This window comes from Panthera uncia, chromosome F1, assembly GCF_023721935.1.
Source record: "Panthera uncia isolate 11264 chromosome F1, Puncia_PCG_1.0, whole genome shotgun sequence".
Lineage (NCBI taxonomy): Eukaryota > Metazoa > Chordata > Mammalia > Carnivora > Felidae > Panthera > Panthera uncia.
In genome coordinates this window covers 28,231,374-28,253,737 of record NC_064813.1, presented here as the reverse complement: position 1 = coordinate 28,253,737, position 22,364 = coordinate 28,231,374, and the positions used below count along the sequence as shown (strand labels likewise).

The 22,364-nt window shown below is 39.5% G+C and overlaps 1 protein-coding gene and 1 long non-coding RNA gene across 4 annotated transcripts in view; one reads left to right on the top strand and one right to left on the bottom strand.

Moving 5' to 3' along the window:
• LOC125925914 (uncharacterized) overlaps positions 1-16,597 on the bottom strand; it is a 32,379-nt gene extending 15,782 nt beyond the window's left edge. Inside the window, exons 1-3 of the long non-coding RNA XR_007458930.1 lie at positions 16,391-16,597; positions 1,180-1,244; positions 724-1,022 (exon numbers count right to left, since the gene is read on the bottom strand). This is a non-coding gene — a long non-coding RNA (uncharacterized LOC125925914). The remainder of the gene's footprint in view (positions 1-723; positions 1,023-1,179; positions 1,245-16,390) is intronic.
• A 148-nt stretch (positions 16,598-16,745) lies between these two features.
• The window catches only part of CENPF (centromere protein F), a 58,796-nt gene continuing 53,177 nt past the window's right edge, over positions 16,746-22,364 (top strand). For all 3 annotated transcript variants that reach the window (XM_049635189.1, XM_049635190.1, XM_049635188.1), the window contains exons 1-3: positions 16,746-16,853; positions 19,314-19,513; positions 20,554-20,750. In XM_049635189.1, coding sequence (XP_049491146.1) covers positions 19,352-19,513; positions 20,554-20,750 — 359 coding nt within the window. In that variant the 5' untranslated portion in view covers positions 16,746-16,853; positions 19,314-19,351. The remainder of the gene's footprint in view (positions 16,854-19,313; positions 19,514-20,553; positions 20,751-22,364) is intronic.

Genomic DNA, 22,364 nt, shown 5'->3' with positions numbered 1-22,364 from the left:
TTTGTTAAAGGAATGCCACTTAGTGGTAACGACATAGGCAATTCACCTTTCTTGTTAGAGCACGCTGCCCGGGGACTTTGGGTTGATTAAATAAGTGTTCCTTGACCGCTGATTAGGACTGTGTGATCATTAGCAACTGAGAAGCCTATTAAAGCAATTCTTAAGATTAGCTGGTCTCAGTAGGAAGACCACCTTGGGTGTTCCTAGTCCTCAAGATTCCCATCAAATGCATCTTCTGCTGTGCGGCCTTCCCTGACACCTACACTTCTGGCCAAGAGAAGTAATGAGCCCTGATCTGGCGTGGCCGTCCACAAGCATACAGTGTCTGTTAAATTCAACCAAAGAATTTTGGTGTTCTGGGTTTTTTTGTTTTTTTTTTTTCAACGTTTTTTATTTATTTTTGGGACAGAGAGAGACAGAGCATGAACGGGGGAGGGGCAGAGAGAGAGGGAGACACAGAATCGGAAACAGGCTCCAGGCTCCGAGCCATCAGCCCAGAGCCTGACGCGGGGCTCGAACTCACGGACCGCGAGATCGTGACCTGGCTGAAGTCAGACGCTTAACCGACTGCGCCACCCAGGCGCCCCGGTGTTCTGGGTTTTTTAATGTTTTCACTCCTGTGGCCTTGGGGATAAAAGCCTCTGACTTAATTTTAATGTGTATTTCCTGGCTTAAGAGCCATACCGCAGGTAACCCTCCGATTCAAATACCTTATAAGCTTACTTTGAGGTGGAAACATCACCTTCATTGTTCCGGTAGAAATCGCAGATGATTAGGTGACAACCAAGGCAGAACAGGAAGCAGCCGTCCTTTGAATACTGCATGGCATGTCGCTGAGAGCTTTACACGGATGATCTCACTTCGTTCTCGTAACCACCCTAGTAGGTGGATATGGGTGAAGAGACTAGTTTGCCCAGTGCCTCTCGGCCAGTAGTGGTGGTGCCGGGTTGGAGGCTGCTTTGGTTGGACACGTACTCCCCCGCCCTGGGCTGTATCTCCTGGTTATCACATGGCACAGGCACCTAGAGGACGAGGAACACACCCCTTAGTTGCTGCGGTCAGCAGATCACCTTTATACGCCCGGGATGTGTAGTCTATCAAATTCGACTTCTGCATGAAATAATACCTTTCCTCCTGGGAATCAAAGAGCCCCATGCAAACCTGAAAAGTGCTGGTTACCTGTGTTTTTTTAAACAGTCAAGTGTTCTTGTTTTCTGGTTTGAAGACCTCAGAAGTGAATTCTCCTGGAAGGGAAAATATAAGGGTAATTTTAATGTTTTTTAAAGTTTATTTAGGGGCGCCTGGGTGGCTCAGTTGGTTAAGTGTCCAACTTCAGCCCAGCTCATGATCTTGCGGTTCTTGAGTTCGAGCCCCACATCATCGGGCTCTGTGCTGACAGCTCACAGCCTGGAGCCTGCTTTGGATTTTGTGTCTCCCTCTCTCTCTGCCCCTTCTCTACTCAAGCTCTCTCTCTCTCTCTCTCTCTCTCTCTCTCTCTCAAAAATAAATAAACATTAAAAAAAATTAAGCTTATGTATTTTTGAGAGAGTGAGTTGGGGAGGCACGGAGAGAGAGGGAGTAAGAGAGAGTCCCAGGCAGTCTCCTTGTTGTTGGCACGGAGCCTTATGCAGGGCTTGAACCCACGAATTGTGAGATCATGACCTGAGGTGAAACCAAGAGTAGGACACTTAACCCACTAAGCCACCCAGGAGACCCAATGTGAGTAATTTTAGATATGCTTTCTCTCTCAAGTATCTGACTAGCTGATACTAGCCAAGAGGGAAAAGTTAGGTTCCCTCAGTGGCTACTCCTCCGACTTCCAGGAGGCAAAGGAGACAGGAACAGTTTTACTCAATTTATTTGTGGCTCATTTGCTCTCTGCCTCTTCCAGTAAGCTTTTAGATGAGGAAAAACAAAGTGGTTATTCTCTCCCCTCCTCTCCTGATGTCTTTCTTTCACCAGGTAGCTGGGAGGGTACAGTTTGATAAATTTGCACTATTCGAATAGGGGCCCTCGGATCTCTCATTCACAAATTCTACATATTATTATTTATTGAAAATTTACTATGCACCTGGCAACGAAGTGGGCAGTAAGGGTTCAAGACTCAGCTTCTTTGGTGGATACCTAGGGAACTGGATTCTGGTAAAGTCCAGCAGGCCTCAGATGCTGTTCAAATATTGCATTAACTCTCCAAAACAGTAGTGGTTTTAGGGTTTTGAGGTGAGGAGACAGTTAGGAATTAGGAAGGGTTAGCAGTGTGGAGAAGTCAGGGCTCCCCTGGGGAGAAAGTGAAAGGAAGGGAATCATCATAAGATATTTGTCTAGGGTTTTTCTGGTTGAAGAAGGGAGGACTGGAATATAAGGGGGCCACGGAAGTTGCTGGCTATTTATTCTGTGATATACAGAGGTACAGCGTACCTTTTCTGAAACCATGGCTCAGAGGCTCAGTATTTATGATGTCCCTTCTCTCCATGTCAACCAGGCCCCATCTAAATACACTAGGAGCCGAATTCATGTAATAGTTGTAGGGAGACCCCTCCCTCCCCCCACAAGGTAGGCTTGTCGGAGACTGTCACGTGTTAGCACTGAAAGTCCCATGTCTCTGCGACCCCTTCCTCCAGGGCATTTGGTCACATTGGTCCTCCTAACTGCTTCCTTGAAATTCAGCAAGCTGAACTTACGCAACCTTCATATGTATGTAGGGTAATATTTTGCTGAGAGTCAAGTAAGACAGTTTTAAAATGTTATATTCTCAGTTATTTTTTTTCAATGTCCTATACCTTAAAATAAAAACAAAAGAGCCTCCATCCAAATCCATTTAAAAATACTCCAGAACTATTCTCACCAATTTAGGGCACGAATGATGTAACTATTTCTCCAATATGGACTTCAAATAGAGTGACTATACAATTTAGCTGCCAAATTAAGATATTTTTGAGAATAAAAGGGGGACTAAAATGATTTAAAAAGTATAACTTTTAGCATATTTATTTACTGTGGCGCCTGGGTGGCTAGGTCGGTTAAGCATTCGACTCTTGATTTTGGCTCGGGTCATGATCTCACAGTTCGTGAGTTCGAACCCCACACCCGAGTTCCCTGCTTGGGACTCTCTCTCTCCCTCTCTCTGCCTCTCCCCTGCTCTTGCTCTCTTGCTCTCTCAAAATAAATAAATAAACTTAAAAAAATCTATTTATCAACAAATTGGTTTTTTTATGTTGTTGGATCTATAAAACAGTTTTAGTAAAACCCATTTTCAAAAAAAGAATTGTTTCTTAAAAACCTATATATTCACGTATATTAAAATAAAAAAGTTTGAAACATTTATGTTGATTATCTGAATATTAAAAATAGTCTAAGTGGAATAATTGTTGTTGGTATATATTCATATACTTTATCCATTTTCTTGCTTTATCATTTGATTATAATCTGTTATTGAGATATTTCTGAAGAATGTATTTTTTCACTGTGGTCTTACTATATATGTATTTTTAAAATAAATTTGTCACACTCCCTATCAGTTGATTCCTCTCTGTAGTCCACAGTGTTTTCAACTGAAAAATTACTCTTCAGGTGGCAAGGCTCATAGTAAGCTCAGAATAAATTCTCCTAAGTAGAGGAAATTCTCAATTCTATCCTTTTTATTTTGAAATGTGTAAGTATTTCAGTCAATGTATTTTCACACATGATTTCTGTTTGCTTCTTTTCAGAGTAGATTTCTTTAACAAATACTTTTGTCAGGCAAAACTTGTCATAAGTTGTGTCTATTTATACTTAAAAATATTTTGTATAATGTAGATGCTTCAAAATTGTTAGCTTTTAGGATTCCATGCCATTCTAGGACAGAATATACATTTATGAAATAAATCAAGGAGCTCCACTAAAAAATTATTCCACAAGTTTGTATATTCCAAGGTGCAGTTGTAGAATTTCAAAATTAAATTTTATAAATTGATTAAGCCCTCATTGTTTAATTTATTCAATTCTTTCCTTGCTTTTATAGGATAAAGTTCAACATCTCGTTGTTTCCAAATTTTGTTTTTAATAACTACCATTCTCTCAATGCTTCATGGAACATTTCTGCTCCATAAACATCTTATTTAGCAAGAAATTTATTGACAAAAGATAGAATGTATGCAGAATTTGTATTCATATGGTCCTCACAAAACAAATAATTTTATCTTCAAAGTTCAACTTTTTAATTGAATTCGCAGTAGTATTTACAATATGGCCAGATGAACTTTTTCACTTTGATTCCATGAATTTCATGAAAAAAATTGAACACTTACTGAAATTGATCAATTTGTAATTTGAAGCATCTGTTGAAACATAAAAAAAGGGGTCATTTAGCTGTCCACAGCTAAATTCTTCCATTAATGAAACTAAAGACATCAACAGTTGTTGCTTCCTATTTCATACAGGTCCAAGAAAATCTTAAAATAATGTCTAAGGTTTGAAGTAAATCCTGGAGCCTCTACAGCATCTTTATTTTTTCCAGTTTTTCTTACTACAGGTCTCCTGGTGGATAGTAAACTGGTAAACATTTTAGGTACATTATATATTCGTCATCAACGTCACTGAGAAATGAAAATTCTGTACTTAATTTTTTCGCTAAGCCCACGTTTGTTTTGTTTCTTGAGTTCATGGCTGCTGAGAGGGTTCATTGCAAAATCTTTAAAAAGCATTACCAAACAATAAAGTAAATAAAAGTAAATAAATACTTGTAGATTTCCATTGTCTAGTAAATGGCAAAACCATTTTAGCAGGATTGTTCATACCACTTGTATAAGTGCTTTGGCAGGCATGCTGAACCCCCACTTCCCACATACATTTCACATTCACCAAATTTCCCATTTCTCACATTTCACAGTGATCCCACCCACTGGCCTAACGACTTCATCATCTCCCAGGCACCACCAGGGACCAAGGCACGACTGATTCATACACCAGATGGCCACCAGGGGCAGCAGCAACAAACACTTCTCCCAATCCCGGGACCAGAAATTGTCCAATGCCACCTGGATGCAACCACTCTTTATCAGCCAGCATCCTGATAAAGGGGTGGAGTCGGTTAACTGTGTCAAGAAAGTTTTCAAAAAAGTGAGAGGCGTTATCATTGACAGTTCAGATTTAACCTCTTGTTACCTGTTGAACCCTGTTTATTGCCCATGTACCTCACACACTACTAGAGAAGACCATGGTAGAATATGGAAGTACAAAGTGATCTACCAAACCCATCCTGGCTTATTCTAATACCACAAGAAATAATAATATCTTGTTAAAGCAACAACCATAAGAACAACTCTGGGACACATGTTAAATCAGGGAGAGGCCAGGAAGTATATTCACTTTGTCTATTGACCACAGGAGTGCTTCATAAAATGACTTTCTGTACTCCCTCTTCAACCTATGAAATCAGAACTAGATATAGCCTCAACATTTGCATTTTTGAAAGGCTTTCCATGATATTCTTAGGGACACTAAAGATTTATTCCTGGTTTGGAAAATTCCTTCACCTCTTATTTCAAGGTGTCAAACCTGCTGTTTACAGAGATCAGGAGTATCACGCACTTTACTCCATGGTTTACCTAACACCTGGATCAAAACTGTTATTGAAAGTGAGCTAGAGACAAATTGAACTTAAATTCAGTCACATGATGATAAATACTGTCATTTCCTTTGGCAAACTTGTAAGCTGTGAGATTTATTTTTGGCTGTATCTTTTTTTTTTTTTTTTTGCAACTTGGACCTGTGATAACAGACACATTCTTTCTTTTGAGGATCAGGTTTCCAACCAAAGAATAAAAAATATACTGAACATTGATTTTTTTTTAATGTTTACTTATTTTTGAAAGAGAGAGAGACCAAGTGGGAGTGGGGGAGGGGCCAAGAGAGAAGGAGACACCGAATCTGAAGCAGCTCCAGGCTCTGAGCTGTCAGTACAGAGCCCGACGTGGGGCTTGAACCCACAAACCAGGAGATCATGACCTGAGCCAAAGTCAGACGCTTAACCAACTGAGCCCCCCAGGTACCCCAGTGAACGTTAATTTTAATAGTTTGGAAGAAATAGGTACCAGGTAAGCATTTTTAAAAAATGAAATACTACTGAAAAATTTTAAATCTGTAAATTATTTCATTTCATTCATTATAATTTCTATTGCAAGAGTCCTGAGAATGTGTTTCTAATTTCTATAAGGGAATTGATTCCAGCATGATGAGGTTATATTTGTTTAGACGATTTTCTGTATTTGCGTACTTTTTTTGCCAGTAACTTCTATGAATTTTTAGAACTATCTTGATCTCACTGTCTTCAGGTACAAAATGAGGATTTTAGTCTAGTGGATGTCCAATCTTCATTCCAGTTTCTTAAATTCATCTTTCACATCTATTTTGAATGTTTGGAATTTCTTATCATGTACGTGTATTCTATATTATTTTATTAATAAGTATGGGCCATTATTTTTCAGTTATTTTCCTCTACTTTAAAGAAGCAAATGTTAGCTTAAAAAGGGAGTAAACAAGAACATTAGATAGATCAAGGGAATGGACTGAGGGAGATAGAAAAGCAAATGTAGAGTCAGGATCTATGGGACAGCAGTTATTTTTAAAGATTTTCTAAGGTATAGGGAATCACCTAGTGGTGGAAACAGAAAATGCTTTTTGAAAGTTTAGGATTTGGTTTCCTGTGCTTTAATTCAGTTCAGATCACTGAATAGTGTCCATATGGTTTGTAATCAATGTATTTAAAATATAGCAAGATGTTGAATATTTTTTGTAATCAACTTTTAAAATCATACTAATATGTCGAATATGTAATATTATCCTCAAGCCTTTCTTTCCTAGAGGGATCAAAAATCCCCTAATACTAAGTTTGAAAATTAATTCTTGTCCCAAAGAATGTGTTAAATTCATGGTTCTGTAGTCAGAAGAAGTCTAGATATGCACAAAACAAGCATGAAAGCATGACCCTTATCTACCAGAAATGCGTGGTCTAATCAGAACCAGGCAAATCTATTACGATTACACTTTTAATTTCACAGATGAGGTAGCTGACATTCCATCTACTTTACAGAGGCTTTTGAAACATCTGAGAAACCAAGATGGATTTTTCACTTGTCAAAAATAATCATATGTATATGACCCCTTCTACTTACTTCGGGTTTTCCTCAGATAAAGACTCAGACGGAAGTAGTTTTGGGAGGTGATAATTCCAGGAATCAAAGTGGGGGGACAGGGAGAGTGAGACATGGAAAGAGGAAGAGTCAGGGGAAGGGTGTTATTTCCCAATAACGTCAGCAGGTGCCAAGGGCTTGATTCTTCTGTGATCTCTCAGAATTGCACATGTGAAAGGTGGAATGTTGAGCCATGTATTCTCTGGCTCCTGACCACATTCATTACGATTGTCCCTGGAAACTATACTTATCCCTATATTTCTAGGCTGTGCTTGTGTGGTAGTTTAGCAGGCTCCCTTAGCTCCAGAGAAATCCCTGGATCAGAGAAGTGGAGTAACCCATGGCTTGCACTTGTGGTGGAAAGAGTCTGAGCCCACACAGAAACATCTACTAGAGTGGTGGCTAAAATCACAGGTGGGCCAAGGGGATATCCCAGAAATACTTTCTATGACCACACCTTATCCTGCTCAGACCCGCTTGTCCCCAAATTAAGTTAATTCTGTCATTGTATCTTCAAAGCGCTGGCCACAATCTCTAAAGACTTTGTACAGGAAAATTTGTGGATCAGGCTATGGTGGTTCCTGCTATTATAGCTGGTCCCAAGGCCACGACTGATATTCATCAACTTTCTGCTCTACCATCCATTCTAGGTTTCTCCATCCTAGGCCAGCATCAGCTGATCTAATTTATTTGCCTGGTGGGGGGATTCCAGAACTTCCTCTCAGAGTGGTCAGGCCTTGGGTTGCCTTGCCCTCCTTGGACTGTGGTGGCTGCAATTACTTGTTCGCTCTTATTACCAGACATAAAGACACATAGGAGTATTCCCAGTGATTCCCCTGAGTTTCAGACATATTCTTCCTTCCCCTTTTTTGTAACAGCAAGCCTAGTTTCTCATGGTAATGTGGGTTGATTAACCTCACCAGTATTATAAGTCCTTTCTTTGCCTGCTGGTCCAATTGTGTTAATAACATAAACAAAAACAAAAACCAACCAGCCAACCAACCAACCAAACAAACAAACAAAACAAAGATCAGTTGTAGCTTCAGGGTTTGTGGGACCCTTTTGTGTCACAGGAGTAGTGAACCCCACTTCCCACTTTACCCAGTAGAGCCCAAAGTAGAAGGGGAGGCACACATGGGTTATTGGGAATGATAGTGAGAAGAGCTAATTTGTGTTCCTTTCCTTGGAATCTGGACCTGGGTATTCTAGCTGTTGAAGACACAACTTGCTTTATCGGCTCAATACAGATAGTGCATTATGGAGGATGTTCCCCTAACTCTACAGGATGCTATGCCTAAACTAGCACCTTAATAGGCCACTCCAATGTGGTATCTCGATTAGTTTCATAGTACCAAAAACCAAGTGGCTTCAAACAATAGACATTTATTGTCTCGCAGCTCTGGAGCTAGAATCTGAGATGACAGTGTTGGCATGAGTGGTTCATTCTGAGGGCTGTGAGGGAGAATCTGCTCTATGCCCTTCTCCTGGATTCCAGTAGTTGGCCAGCACTCCTTGGTGTCCCTCGGCTTGTAGCAACTCCATCCTTTTCTTGGCATTCTCCCCATGTCTCTGTATCTGTGTCCAAATATCTCCTGTTTATAAGGACATTGTCCTAGTGGATTAGGACTCACCCTAACAACCTCATGTTAACTGATTACATCTGAAATAACCCTCTTTTCAATCGAGGTCACATGCTGAGGTGCTAGGGATTAGGACTTTCACATGTGAAATTATGGGGGCACTATTCAACCCATAACAGTAGCAGACCAGCTACTTCCAGGAAATAGGCAGGATATGGTAGTACGAGCAATCCTATGGTCACATACACATTTCTCAGTAGGTCCCCTGGTTGAAGGCAATTTTATGTAAGATTCCATGGCTGGTAGAGGCTCTGTAAAAAGAAAAGATAAACCCACCTCTGGAGTAGGTATTGAGTCCTGCAGAGTGGAAGTGGGGGAGATCTAGTGCAAAACTGACTTGCCACCCAGAAGCTGGTTGTTTCTGTATCTATGCTGGAAAGGTATCTAGAAAATCTGCAAATATTTAATAAACAGTATGTTTCTAGGGGCACCTGGGTGGCTCAGTTGATTAACCATCCGACTTCGGCTCAGGTCATGCATGATCTCATGGTTCATGAGTTCGAGCCCCACGTTGGGTTCTGTGCTGACAGCTTAGAGCCTGGAGCCTGCTTCAGATCCTGTGTCTCCCTTTCTTTCTGTGCCCTTCCCTCGCTCATGCTCTGTGTCTCTCTGTCTCTCAAAAATAAATAAAGGTTAAAAAAAAATACTTGAGCTGAATGAAAATGAAAAGTCAACAAATAAAATTGCTGTCACCAGGTAAAATTAATATAAACTTGAAATGCTTATGTTAGCAATAGAATAAAGATCTAAAATCAGTTATCTAAACTTCCACTTTAAGGAGCTAATAAAAAAATTAAACTTAAACTAAGTATAAAGATAAGAGTAGAAATCAATGAAATTGAAAATGGAAAAATATTAGAGAAAAAAATCAATAAAATCAAAAGCTTGTTCTTTGAAAAGATCAATAATGTTAATAAAATTCAAGCTGGATTGATGAGAGACAGGGTGGAGGAAAGAACACACATTATTAGCATCAGAAATGAAAGGGAGGAGTGCCTGGGTGGCTCAGTCCGCTAAGCGTCTGACTTCGGCTCGGGTCATGATCTCATGGTTCATGGGTTCGAGCCCCGTGTCGGGCTCTGTGCTGAAGGCTCAGAGCCTGGAGCCTGCTTCAGATTCTGTGTCTCCCTCTCTCTCTGCTCCTCCCCCACTCATGCTCTGTCTCTCTTTCAAAATAAATAAACATTAAAAAAAAAAGAAATGAAAGGGAAAAGATAATTTATCTGATAAGGCCACTAAAAGGATAGTAATAGAAGATTCTGAAAAACTGTTCCAATAATTTTGGCAACGCAGATGAAGTAGAAACATTCCTTGAAAGACACAAACTACTGAAACTGAATAAAGTAAAAATAGACCACTTTAATGACCTCTTTTCAATTAAAAATTTTAATTCCTAATAAAAAACCTGCATAGAGAAAACTCCAGGCCTAAGCATTAAAGAATAAATGATACCAGTTCTATGTAAACTCTTCCTGAAAGACATAAGGATGAAATGCTTCTCAACTAATTTTATGAGGCCAGATTTAACCTGATACCAAAACCAGGCCAGTTTTAACCATACTTAATGATACAACAAGATGGAAAACTATGACCCAATATCTCTCCTATACATAGTTGCAGAAATCTTCAAGAAATATTAGCAAGTCGAATTCATCAACATATAAAAAAAGGATAATATACCACACCAAGCGGCATACATAACAGTAATTCAAGGTTGTTAACAGTTGAAGATCAAGCAGTGCAATCCCCATGATACCCGAATAAAGGAGAACTACCATGTGATCTTCTCAATAAGTTCAGCAAAAGAGTTTGATAAAATCTAATAACCTAACACCATGATAAAAATGGTCAACAAACTGAAGCAGAAAGAAACTTCCTTAAGCTGATAAAGGGCATCTATAAAAATTTATAGCTATCATCATACTTCATGATGAAAGACTGAATGTTTTTCCCTAAGATCAGAAAGACAAAAAAGATGTCCACTCTCATTATACTATTCAACATTATACTTGAGGTCCTAACCAATGAAATAAGGAAGGGAAGAAAAATAAATAGAAAACATATAGATTGGAAACAAGGAAGTAAAACCATGTTGAGTTGCAGATAACCTGTAGAATATAGTAATCTACAAAACAGCTACTAGAACTATTAAGAGATGTTATGAGTTGAATTGCACCCCACCCCCCCAATTTACATGTTGAAATCCTAATTCCTAGTACATCAGAATGTGACTTTACTTGGATACAGGGTCTTTACAGAGTTAAAATGAGGTCATCAGGTTGGGCCCTGTTATGGACTGAATGTTTGTATCCTAGCTGATTAATATAAGACAGGTTAGCAAGTTTGCAAGATACAAAGTCATTTTACAAAAACAAATTGATTTCTTTATACAAGCAACAAAATACGAGAAACTAAAAATTTTTAAAGTCTGCTTACAATAGCATGCAGAAAAGGAAATACTTGTGGATGAATATAACAATATATGTATGTACTCCGAAAATTATAAAACACTGCTAAGAGAAGTATTATTTAGAAGACCGAAATAATTGAAGACATATACCGTGTTAATGAACCAGAAGATACAATATTCTTAGATCCTTCAAATTGATCTACAGATTCAGTGCAATCCCAATCAAAATTCCAGGAGGCTTTTGGAAAAGTTAGGATTCTTATTCTAAAATGTTTATGGAAAATAAAGGTCCTAGACAATTTAAAAAGGTCCTAAAACAATTTAAAAAGATCATAGTTAGAGAGCTTATAGTACTTAATTTAACGACTTAATTATAAATCTACAGTAATCAAAACAGTATGATACAGTTGTAAAGATAGACAATACAGGTCAGTAGAACAGTATAAGGAGGCAGAAATAATGTCCCTGTTTGTGTGTTCATTTAATTTTCAATAAATGCACTAAGGTAATAATAGAAAAAGGATATGGTATTAGAACAACTGGATCACTATATGGAAAAATGTAAACTTTGACCTTTATATCATGCCATACAAAAAACAAAACTCAAAATGGATCAGAGACTTACATGTAAAAACTCAAATTATAAAATTTCCAGAAGAAAATACAGGACAGTCTTTGAAAACTTGAGATATGTGTAAATTTCTCAGATCCAACTCAAAAAATCATGACCCATGAAAGAGAAGATTGAATTGACTCTATCAAAATCAAATTTCTGCTTTTTGAAAGACATCAAACACATTTGGAGCAAATGTTTGCAAACCGTGTATCTGACAAAGGCTTTGTGTTCAGAATATATGATACATCATAGGGAGAAGACCAGCAACTCAATAAAAATATAGGCAAAATATTTTAAGAGATACTTCACAAAAGAAGACATACAGCTAGCTAATAGGTACATCAAAAGATGGTCAACATATTAGTCATGAGAGAAATGCAAATTAAATCCACTGTGAGCTAACATACACACTGAGCAGAATGGCATAAATTAACGACTACCAGTACCAGGTACTGGTGAGGATGTGCATCAGATCGAACCCTCATACACTGTAAAACATACAAGCACTTTGGGAAAGATTTTGGGCATTTCTTAAAAAGTTAAGCATTCACTTACTATTTGATGCAGTAATTTCACTCACATGTATTTTACAAGAGAAATGAAAACCCACATTCATTCACAAAGCTCGTATGCAAAAATATAGAAGCTTTATTCATAATTCCAAATAGGGAACAACACAAATGTCAATCAATAGGATAACCTGATTGCATATCCATGCAAGGAAATATTATTAAGAAGTTCAAAAAAATAAATGAGGAGGAGTCTCAAAAATATTATGCTGAGCCAAAAAAGCCAGACACAAAAGAGTAATGGAATTACATAATGTAATTCCAGTTATATGAAGCTCTAAAAAAACCCCACAAATTTAATGTATAGTGATGGAAAACAGATCAGTGGTTGGAGTGTATCTTGGACTTTTGGGGGGTAGATACCTGGAAAGGGGCACAAGGAAACCTTCTGGTGTGAAGGATTATTTAAATGTTGATTTTGATGTTGCTTACAAAGGTGCATGTATTCTTCAAAATCCGTTGCACGATACACCTAAAATGAGTGTATTTTATGTGAACTACATCTCAATAAAAATTTGAATATAAGATATAGATTTTCAAAACAGATAAAAACAAAATAAAATCATGTGCTGCCTCCAAGAGAAGCATCTAAAGCATGTTGACACAGAATTGTCGCAAATAAGAAGGTGAAAGAATAGGGGCGCCTGCGTGACTCAGTTGGTTAAGCGTCCAACTCTTGATTTTGGCTCAGGTCATGATCTTGAGGTTGTGAGATTGAGGCTCCACCCAGTGTGGAGCCTGTGGAAGATTCTCTTTCTCCCTCTCTCTCTGCCCCATCCCTGCTCTCTCTCTCTCTCTCTCTCTCTCTCAAAAATAAAAAATAACAACCAAACCAAACCAAAATAACAACCACCAGCACCAGCATCACCACCGATATCGTTCCTGCCTCATAGAACTTTTATTGTAGTGAGGGAGGCAATCTCAAGATCAGATACATACCTGTAAAACTAAAATGTCTTAAGTCTCCCTAGAGCTGAAACATCATTATGAAATAATAAAAAACAAATTGCTGCTTAAAATAATAGGTTATATTGTCTTCAGCATTCAGAGAGCTTTTATTTAGAGAAAGAACTTTTATGGTTGTTGTTGTTGTTTGTTTTTTTTGAGGGGTGGGGAATAATTGATTAAAAGGAGGATGACAACTTATTTAATCAAACCTGAAAAGGAAATGGAATGTTATGAGAGAGATGTGATGCTTGCTGGAGGGAATGTAGCTTGAGAAAGTATTTATTAAAGGGAAATATTTGAGCAGTGTTAAGTGCTATGAGGAAGATTCAGGAAAGTAGGAGTAGTGGATGATTCCAGTTTACAAGGGCATTATTGAGAGTCAAGTTTCTGAAATGCAAGGGGCTCCAAACACAGAGTGGTCATTCAGCCTTTGAGTCAGAAATATGCTTCCTGTGGTTGTAGCAGGAAAAACGGAGAGAAAAATGGTTGTTGATTTGGGCAAGGTTGTAGATGTCAGTGACAGGCAGTTGAAGGTGTTCCTGTCAGACGTCTTTCATTTTCTGTGAACTGGGAGATAAGGTCATCTTCTGAGAGCCAGAGTGGAGATGGTAGTTGGAGGAGATTAGAGAAATTCTGGACTTGGGACAAAGGGTTGTCCCAGTTAGAGGTCATACATTTAAAGTGGTTCCTATCTGCACAATCCTAGGATTTTTCTCCAGCCCCATTGTGTAGCAATAGGACTCTTAGGAAGGGTCTGGACAGGTGCATGCATATAAGTTTGGGGAGACAAAGAGAACAAGGGGTAAGAGAGTGGATACTAGTAAAAGGAGTAGTTTAAGTGATGGACCCTGCAATCTAAGCTGGAGAGGAAAAGATAGACTCAAGAGCACTGATTGATTGGCAGAAAGTAGAGATGGTGGACGAATAAATTAGTCCAGAGAGTAGACTGGCTCAGTGAGGGAGCAGCTTTAAAAAGAGAAGTGAGGGACTAATTTCACTCAGCATAATACCCTCCAGATCCATCCACATAGTTGCAAATGGCAAGATTTCATTCTTTTTGATTGCCAAGTAATACTCCAGTGTGTGCGCGCGCGCGCGCGTGTGTGTGTATGTGTGTACATCTTCTTTATCCATTTATCCATCAGTGGACATTTGGGCTCTTTCCATACTTTGGCTATTGTTGATAGTGCTGCTATAAACATGGGGGTGCATTATGCTAAGTGAAATTAGTCAGAGAAAGACAAAAATCATATGACTTCACTCATATGAGGACTTTAAGAGACAAAACAGATGAACATAAGGGAAGGGAAACAAAAATAATATAAAAACAGGGAGGGGGACAAAACAGAAGAGACTCATAAATATGGAGAACAAACTGAGGGTAACTGGAGGCATTGTGGGAGGGGGGATGGGCTAAATGGGTAAGGGGCACTAAGGAATCTACTCCTAAAATCGTTGTTGCACTATATGCTAACTAATTGTGATGTAAATTTTTAAAAATAAAAAATAAAATTAAATAGAAAAAAAAGAAAAGTGAGGGAGTTGAAAATAACTCTCATAAGACATCTACGTTTGGTTGGATGGGATTCACCCCCTTAAAAAATGGGGAAAAATAGCAGGGGAAGGAAACCATAATTGAAATCACAGAATAGTCTCCATCACACGGTTTCTCTGTTCAAGAAGTCAATGTATCTCTTTACTGATTATTATAGATGAATGTAGTACAAGGTTTGGCTATACAGTGACCACCCAATAGTTATCTACCAAGTAATGAATAAATAAATAGTAAATGTCATCCTTGAAAATCCTCTATTACATGTCTTTCTGGTTCCTTAGGTAGCTAATAGTTGAATAATTACCCAGGGAAGCAATGGAATTGTGATTGGTGCTGGAATCAGAATTGGGTTCAAATCCCAGAACAACCAGATGCTAGACTGATCATGGCAGTGTCTAGTAAAAGTTCTCCTTACCTACCGGCTCCCTCCCTTTGTGGGGGGATTCAAGGGTAGTGGAGAACAAGGTCTTTGTCCAGATGGTGGTTTTACATCCCAAGATGGTCTTAATTTTTATGTGCAAAGTTACTGGGAAGTTAAGAGATACAAAAATGAATTAAAACAGATTTTACTCCACAGGAATTTTCGAGACTGATAGGGGAGACAGACATAAATATAATGTATACACCAATTTCTAAGAAAGACATAGAAAATCGTTATTTTTTTAAATGTTGGTTTATTTTTGAGAAAGCGAGAGAGCGCTAGAGAGAGAATTCGAGTGGGGCAGAGGCAGAGAAAAAGGGACAGAGAAAATTCCAAGCAGGCTCTGCACTGCCCCACATTGAGACTGGAATTCAAAAACCATGAGATCATGATTTGAGCTGAAATCAAGAGTGGGATGCTTAACCAACTGGGCCACCCAAGGGCCCATGGAAATAGTTATTTCTAAGAGCTGGGTGAAAATAGGGAGTTTTTATGAAGGAAGTGGCATTTGAATTGGGTACTGAAAGATGAGCAGAAAAGGTAAAGGGCCATCTAAAATGCAGTAACCATCTAATGAAAGGTAGAGAGAGGGTTACAGAAAGTTTGTAATGTATCGAGGAGGGCAACAGCATCAGAGATACATTAATTTAACAATTCATTCTTTTGCTCCTGTCTTCAGAATCTTATTTTTTGTTGACTAGGGAAATAAAACAAGTACACAAACATACACAAAACTAGTGGGCTTCATATAAAGGAGAGATAACATCTACTTTTGGAGATTCTTCTGGCTGCAATGTCCTCCCCTGAATCCAGCTAATAAGCGTTCAGAATCACCTCTTTAGAATACGATCAACGGGACAACAGCAGTTAAGAGTGACATCCTGTATACTCTAGATTCAATTTCAAATTAGGGAGCTTCTATGTGCCTCAATTACCTTTTAAATAAAATGGAAACACTTTCCTCAAAGAATTTGTTAAGAATGACACTGGACGAAGAATGCATGGCAAGCATAGTACCTCATATCTATGTCCTAAATTACATATTTAAAAATAAGTAGATACCTAGTGCGCAGCATTAAGAATGTTCGCCAGCCCGCACAATTCCGCCGGCTGTAGGTGATAGACCACACCCTCCTAATCAGCCGGGCCGGTTCCTACTCTCCTGCGGAAATAGCGGTTCCAAAAGGCCTTTAGACTCTGCAAGAGCACGTGGGCTCCGCCTCCCCACAACAACAAAAAAACACTGTAACTCTGGTGCCGGCAGGTTGGGTGGTGAGGCTTGATTTTTAAATCCGTCCGAAAGAACCAATCAGAGCGACCGTCCGAGTGCGCGGAAGCCGATTGGTTTGTAGCTACTTACGGCAACCAATAGGCGTGGAAGTAAGTTCCGTCGGTCCCGGAAGGGGGCGAATCGAAAACGGGTGGCGACCGCGGGCAGTTTGAATTGGAACCTGGGCTGAAACCCGCGGAGGCTGCGCCGGAACCCGACTCTCCCACGGATCGTCTTTCTCTCCCCGCCAGCAAGGTGAGTGTCCTGCGTGGGTCGTGGCTTCGGCTGCAGGCCTGGGGGAGCGGCTGACTTTCTGTCCGAGGACCCACGATCCCACAGGCATCCGCGCTCCGTGGCCCAGGGGATGTAGCGGTCCACCCCCTCCCACCTGACGGGACCGGAGGATCAGCCTGGCCGGGGTGAGGTTTTTAGGGCCGCTCTGCTCCTGGGAAAGCTGTGCTCGCACCACTGTCCGCAGACCCAGCTCGCTCACGAGCTCGCACTCTGGGGGATCGGTTTCCTCGTGATAAATGAATTATAAGGTAAATGAATTGGGGACCAGCAGGTATTTTCCTCGCAGCCGTCTACGTCCCCAGCCAGTGGCTTCTTGGGTTTTCATCTGCCCGGTGGGTTGGTGTGCCTGCTGCCTCTTGCGAGAGCATTTCTCCTGCCTTCCACTTTTATTTGGGCACGCTTGGGTGCCTGGCTCTGTTATGTTATGAGGACCCAGAAGTAAACGACCTGAGTCCTATCCTTGAGCCTGGTCTAGAGGACCGGGCTGAGTTTTAACTCTTAGGCCTAGCCGTTGCTCTGTAGGCGGGGACTCCGCTTTCTTGTTGGAGTTGGGAGATTCTGATAAAGAGAAAGCGTGAAAATGGGCTTACAGTGCTTGTTTTGATTCGGGCATAAAGAGTGCCTTCCACATATTTAAGATAGAGCATTTTCTGCAAAATCCTCCTTACAGGAACCTTGACATCTAGGGCTTTTCTTCAACTACCCACCCTCCTTTACACCTGTTGCTTCTTACATCTTAATCTGGAGATTTACAATTTTTTGTCATTTGCCCAGTGCTTGGGTAATGATTGTTGGTGATTGATGCCCTCATCTGTCAAAGTATGCTGTAATCAAAAGTAGCTTGGGTCTGATGATTGTTTTAACCACTTCTTTATAGCAGTATCTTAGATTTGGAAATGCAAAAGCATTCAACTTGCCAGTTTTCCTTCTGTTTATTTTCCTCATCTCTATCATCTTTCTAAATTGCTCCTTTTAATATTTTTTTGGTGATGGCATCTGATGTAATGAGTTCAGTGGCTAGCATAACTGTTTAGGACAGATATCATTGTGTGCCTCTGGGGTATTGTACTCCCATCCCTGAATGAGCAAGCTAGATTGAACTGAAGGAGAAGCCTATTGTGGCAGTGTAAATTGTCCTTTGTTGGTGGAGAGGCATGAGCTTTCTTTCAGCAGTTTTTGGGCAAATAGGAGTGGAGTTTAAGATGCTGCGTTCAAAGAATTGAGATCTGCAAAAAGAAAAAAAAAAAGCTGGCGGAGAAAACACAGCTTTCCAAGAACTTTGCTTCTGTTTTTTAATTTTTTTGAATGTCTTTTTTTTTTTTAATCATTCCTATTTCTTTTACCAACTGTTTATTAGTTGTTCTGATAAAAAGTTTCATGGGTGAAGTCAATTGAAGCAAGACACTACAATGTTTGTGGATTTCATTTAGTAAAAGAGATTCTCACCTTGTTGCCCAAATAACTGGAAAATGAATGCTTTTCTTTCATTTAAGTTCTAGAGGCAAACGAATAAAGAACAATTACCATACTTTTCTTCCAGATGATTTAAATATCCTAAGATGTGGCCGAGAAGGAGGTAGGCCACTTCTCTCTTGGTACCACAGGCTGAAATATACAAATGAAGTGTTTTTGACAATAAATATAATAGCTAACAGGTGTAGAACACTCATCAGGAAATATAGTACTGTTGTAAGCCTTTGGGAAGTCACCACCATTATTATCCATATTTTACCAATGAAGAAACCAAGGCACAGAGCAGTTAAATAACATGCCCAAGGTCACACACAGCTGAGCTGGGATTTGAATCACTGAGTCTATATACTGGTTTCCTCATCAAGGTCTCTCTGGAGCATGTCTTTACTGCATTGTGCAATGACTCTAGCACTAATATGACACTCGCTCTTTGTTCATTCATGCATTAGCTCAACACATAACTGCTTGGAAGGAGAGACAGGGTAGCTGTGTCATGAGAGACTATGACCAGGAGAGATGACCAGGTTATGGATCTCCCCAGGGAAGGCTTCCCAGATGTGGCAATGATGTGAAGAGGGAAAGAAGAGCATTTGCAAAATAACTTATCATGAGTTTTATTTGTTTATAGGATCTATTTCACCTGAGACCTCATAGCAAAATACTCATGTTTTGTGTAATAAAAACAAATGGAGTGGCAGAAAGAAGGTAGCTCAGAAATGAAATCTGAGAAATAGGAAAAACAAAGCCAGGGAAACCGAACAAGCATCTTCTGTACTTCACCATCAGAGTTATTGGTGGTCACCTTTCAGAGGATGGAGAAGATAGATGTTATACTTCCTTATCTTTTGAAATGCGAAGTTTTGAAACTCCTTAGAGACTCCCTAGTCTCTGAGACTTGTAAGTTTCCTTTTACTGTATTAAGCCCAATAGTTTGCTTACTCTTTTCAGTTTACTTATAAATGCGTGAATAGTAAAGAAAGAGCAAAATGAGCTGGGCTTTGGAAGAATGGAAAGAGGGCCTGCCTACGAGAGCGCTCCAGAAAATTCAAGAGCTGGAAGGACAGCTGGACAAATTGAAGAAGGAAAGGCAGCAACGGCAGTTTCAGCTTGAGACTCTGGAGGCCGCACTGCAGAAGCAGAAACAGAAGGTATCAGTGAAACGCTGGTATTTAAACCTTGTCACTTATTTGAGCTTGGTCTGAAATTTCGAGAAAAACGATCATGCTGTCTTCAGGTTGTATTCCGCCCCTCTCCTTTTTTCAGTCATTTGTATTTTAATTGCCTCATTTTCTTCATCCTCTGTCCTCATTTCTGCTTACCTGCTAAGATTCGGAGCTGCTGAGTTCCATTTTAACTCCATTTGGGACCACACATTGGAAATTACTTTTGTACTCTGTACCCACATGGCCAGAATTCTCCAGCTCCGAATTTAGGGGCTAGTATTAGAGCCCTTTGCAGTCCAAATGGATATCACTTTCTGATAGTGGGCTTTTCACTTGGTATTCCCAGTCCTCTTCTCTTCTAGGCTAGAAAATGAAAACTTAGAGGTGCCTGGGTGGCTCAGTCGGTTAAGCATTTCCGCTCAGGTTGTGATCTCATGGTTCATGGGATCGAGCCCCACGTAGGAGCTCGGAGCCTGCTTGGGATTTTCTCTCTCCCTCTCTCTCTGCCCTTCCCTCGTGCTCTCTTTCTCTCAAAATAAATAAATAAATAAACTTAAAACAAAATAGAAAATGAAAATTTAAACAGTGCTTCTTCCTTACCTCTGCATGAGCCAACAAGGTAGTGGTATAGTCCCTGCTTCTAAAATGTCTTCACTAGTGGGAGAATTTTTACAATAACTGAGTTTAGCAGCCAGACTTTGAAATGAATTGCTAAGGGAGGTTTATAGGGTTTATTTTTGATTTTGTTATCTTGAAAGGACATTAAAGCCTCCCTTTCTAGGAAAGGTACGTGGGTAGCCCTGACCAAAGATAATGTAATCCATGACTTTGTAGAACTTTTCTGTCTATAGGCTACCAAGTGGGGTCATTTAAAATTTCTGTGTTCTTCGTGAAGCACTGACATGTGCATTGTAGCAACCACATCTCAGAAACATTAGTTGTCAGTGTTGAGCTCAGATTTACAAATAATGCTTGGTAGAGTCACAAAGTAAGAGACCCGTTTCTTTCTGCACAATCTCCATTAGGTTGAGCATGAAAAAACTGAGGGTGCAAACCTAAAAAGGGAGAACCAGAGCTTGATGGAAGTATGTGAGAATCTGGAGAAGACCAAGCAGAAAATTTCTCATGAACTTCAAGTCAAGGAGTCACAAGTGAATTTCCAAGAAGGACAACTGAACTCCAGCAAAAAACAAATAGAAAAACTAGAACAGGAACTGAAAAGGTAATTTTTTTGAATGGTATTTTTATGGATGTCATCTATATGTGTTCGTCAGATGCATTTTTATCTTTTCCTTTAATGATATAATTATGAATTGCAGTTTTTTCCCCCAGTGGAATAAACAATGATTTGAGGAAAAGTAATTCTTCTGTACTTCCTATCGTCACATGGCTTAGTACTATATAAATTCGTTAAATGGCTTTTTGCTTATTCATTTCTTTGTTCAGGATATGTTTATTAAGCTGTCTCATGTGCAAGACACTGTGTTTGTTACTGGGTGGTATAATAAATAACGCCAAATCTCTCGACAGTGAGTACTGAAAAGGCGGAGGGGAGTGAAAGCATGGCTAATAGTGATGGCTTCTGTTTCCTCTGCGTAGAAAAGCTGTTGCGAGAATAAGAGAGAGAAGTAGGGGGTTTTAGAAGGACCTGGGAACACTCAGGGTCTAGCTGAGATTGGAGTCTAGGAGTTGATAGTGGGGCCCATCTATAGAGTTGTACACTTTTTATTTCCCCGTCAGCATCTGCGATGTAAATGCTAAGAATGCGAATGGGAGGTTTGACTTAGGGTTGTTTTCAGCCAGGGTCATGGGATAGGAGACAATGGATAATTGAGGCTGCTGCGAAGAGAGTGGTTAAAATCCTGTGCCACGGAATCTAGGCTGGAGAGGGAAGGGAGCAAACTCAAGAAGAGCTTCCTACTGAGATCCCCATCTTCCATCTGAAGCATTACATAACCGATTTGCCAGTTTCAGTGCCATATTTAAGCAATAAAAAATGGTGCTTTTGACTTCTTTACCACTAAAAAACTTTAAAAAAAAGTATTCTTATTATCTATGACATAGGTATAGATGTTTATAAATGTTTATAAACTAACCTTGAGACTATGAAAACTATGAAGAGTACAATTGTCTATAATGTGACAACTATAAACTACAAAAACTCTTGAATGTATTTTCAAATTCTCATTGGTAACCTTCAAGTACAGGACAGAAACTTATTTTTTCCATCAGTGGCCACTGATTAGGTTTCAGGAAGGTCTCAAACACGTTAGGTTTGAACCATTTGAAATGTTGGTCAAAAACTGTTGAGTATTGATGATCTCATACAGAAAATCGTTTACTTTTAGTGCTTTTTTTTTTGGTGGCAATTTGTGTTTTGTTTTTTTTTCCATAGGAAATAGGAGGAGTAAAGGTTTATAGAAATAGTAGAAGGGCATACTTTTATTTAGTATTTATAATAAATACACTCTTTTAAAAAATGAACATAGGGAAAGGGGGATGAAACGTGAATTTGAGGGGAAAGAAACACCCGATTTTACAAGATTCTTTAAAATTCATCTCTGGGGTGCCTGGGTGGCTCAGTCAGTTACGTGTCGACTCTTGATTTAAGCTTGGGTCATGATCTTACTGTTTGTGGGTTCAAGGCCCACATCAGGCTCTGCACTGATGGTGTAGAGCTAGTTTGGGATTCCCTCTCTCTCTCTCTCTCTCTCTCTCTTTCTCAAAAAAATAAACTAAAAAATTTTTTTTCTTAAATTCATCTCTAGAATTGCCACACTTGTTACACCTTTGGTAGTCTATAGATCTGGACTCTCTCTCTTTCTCAAAAAAATAA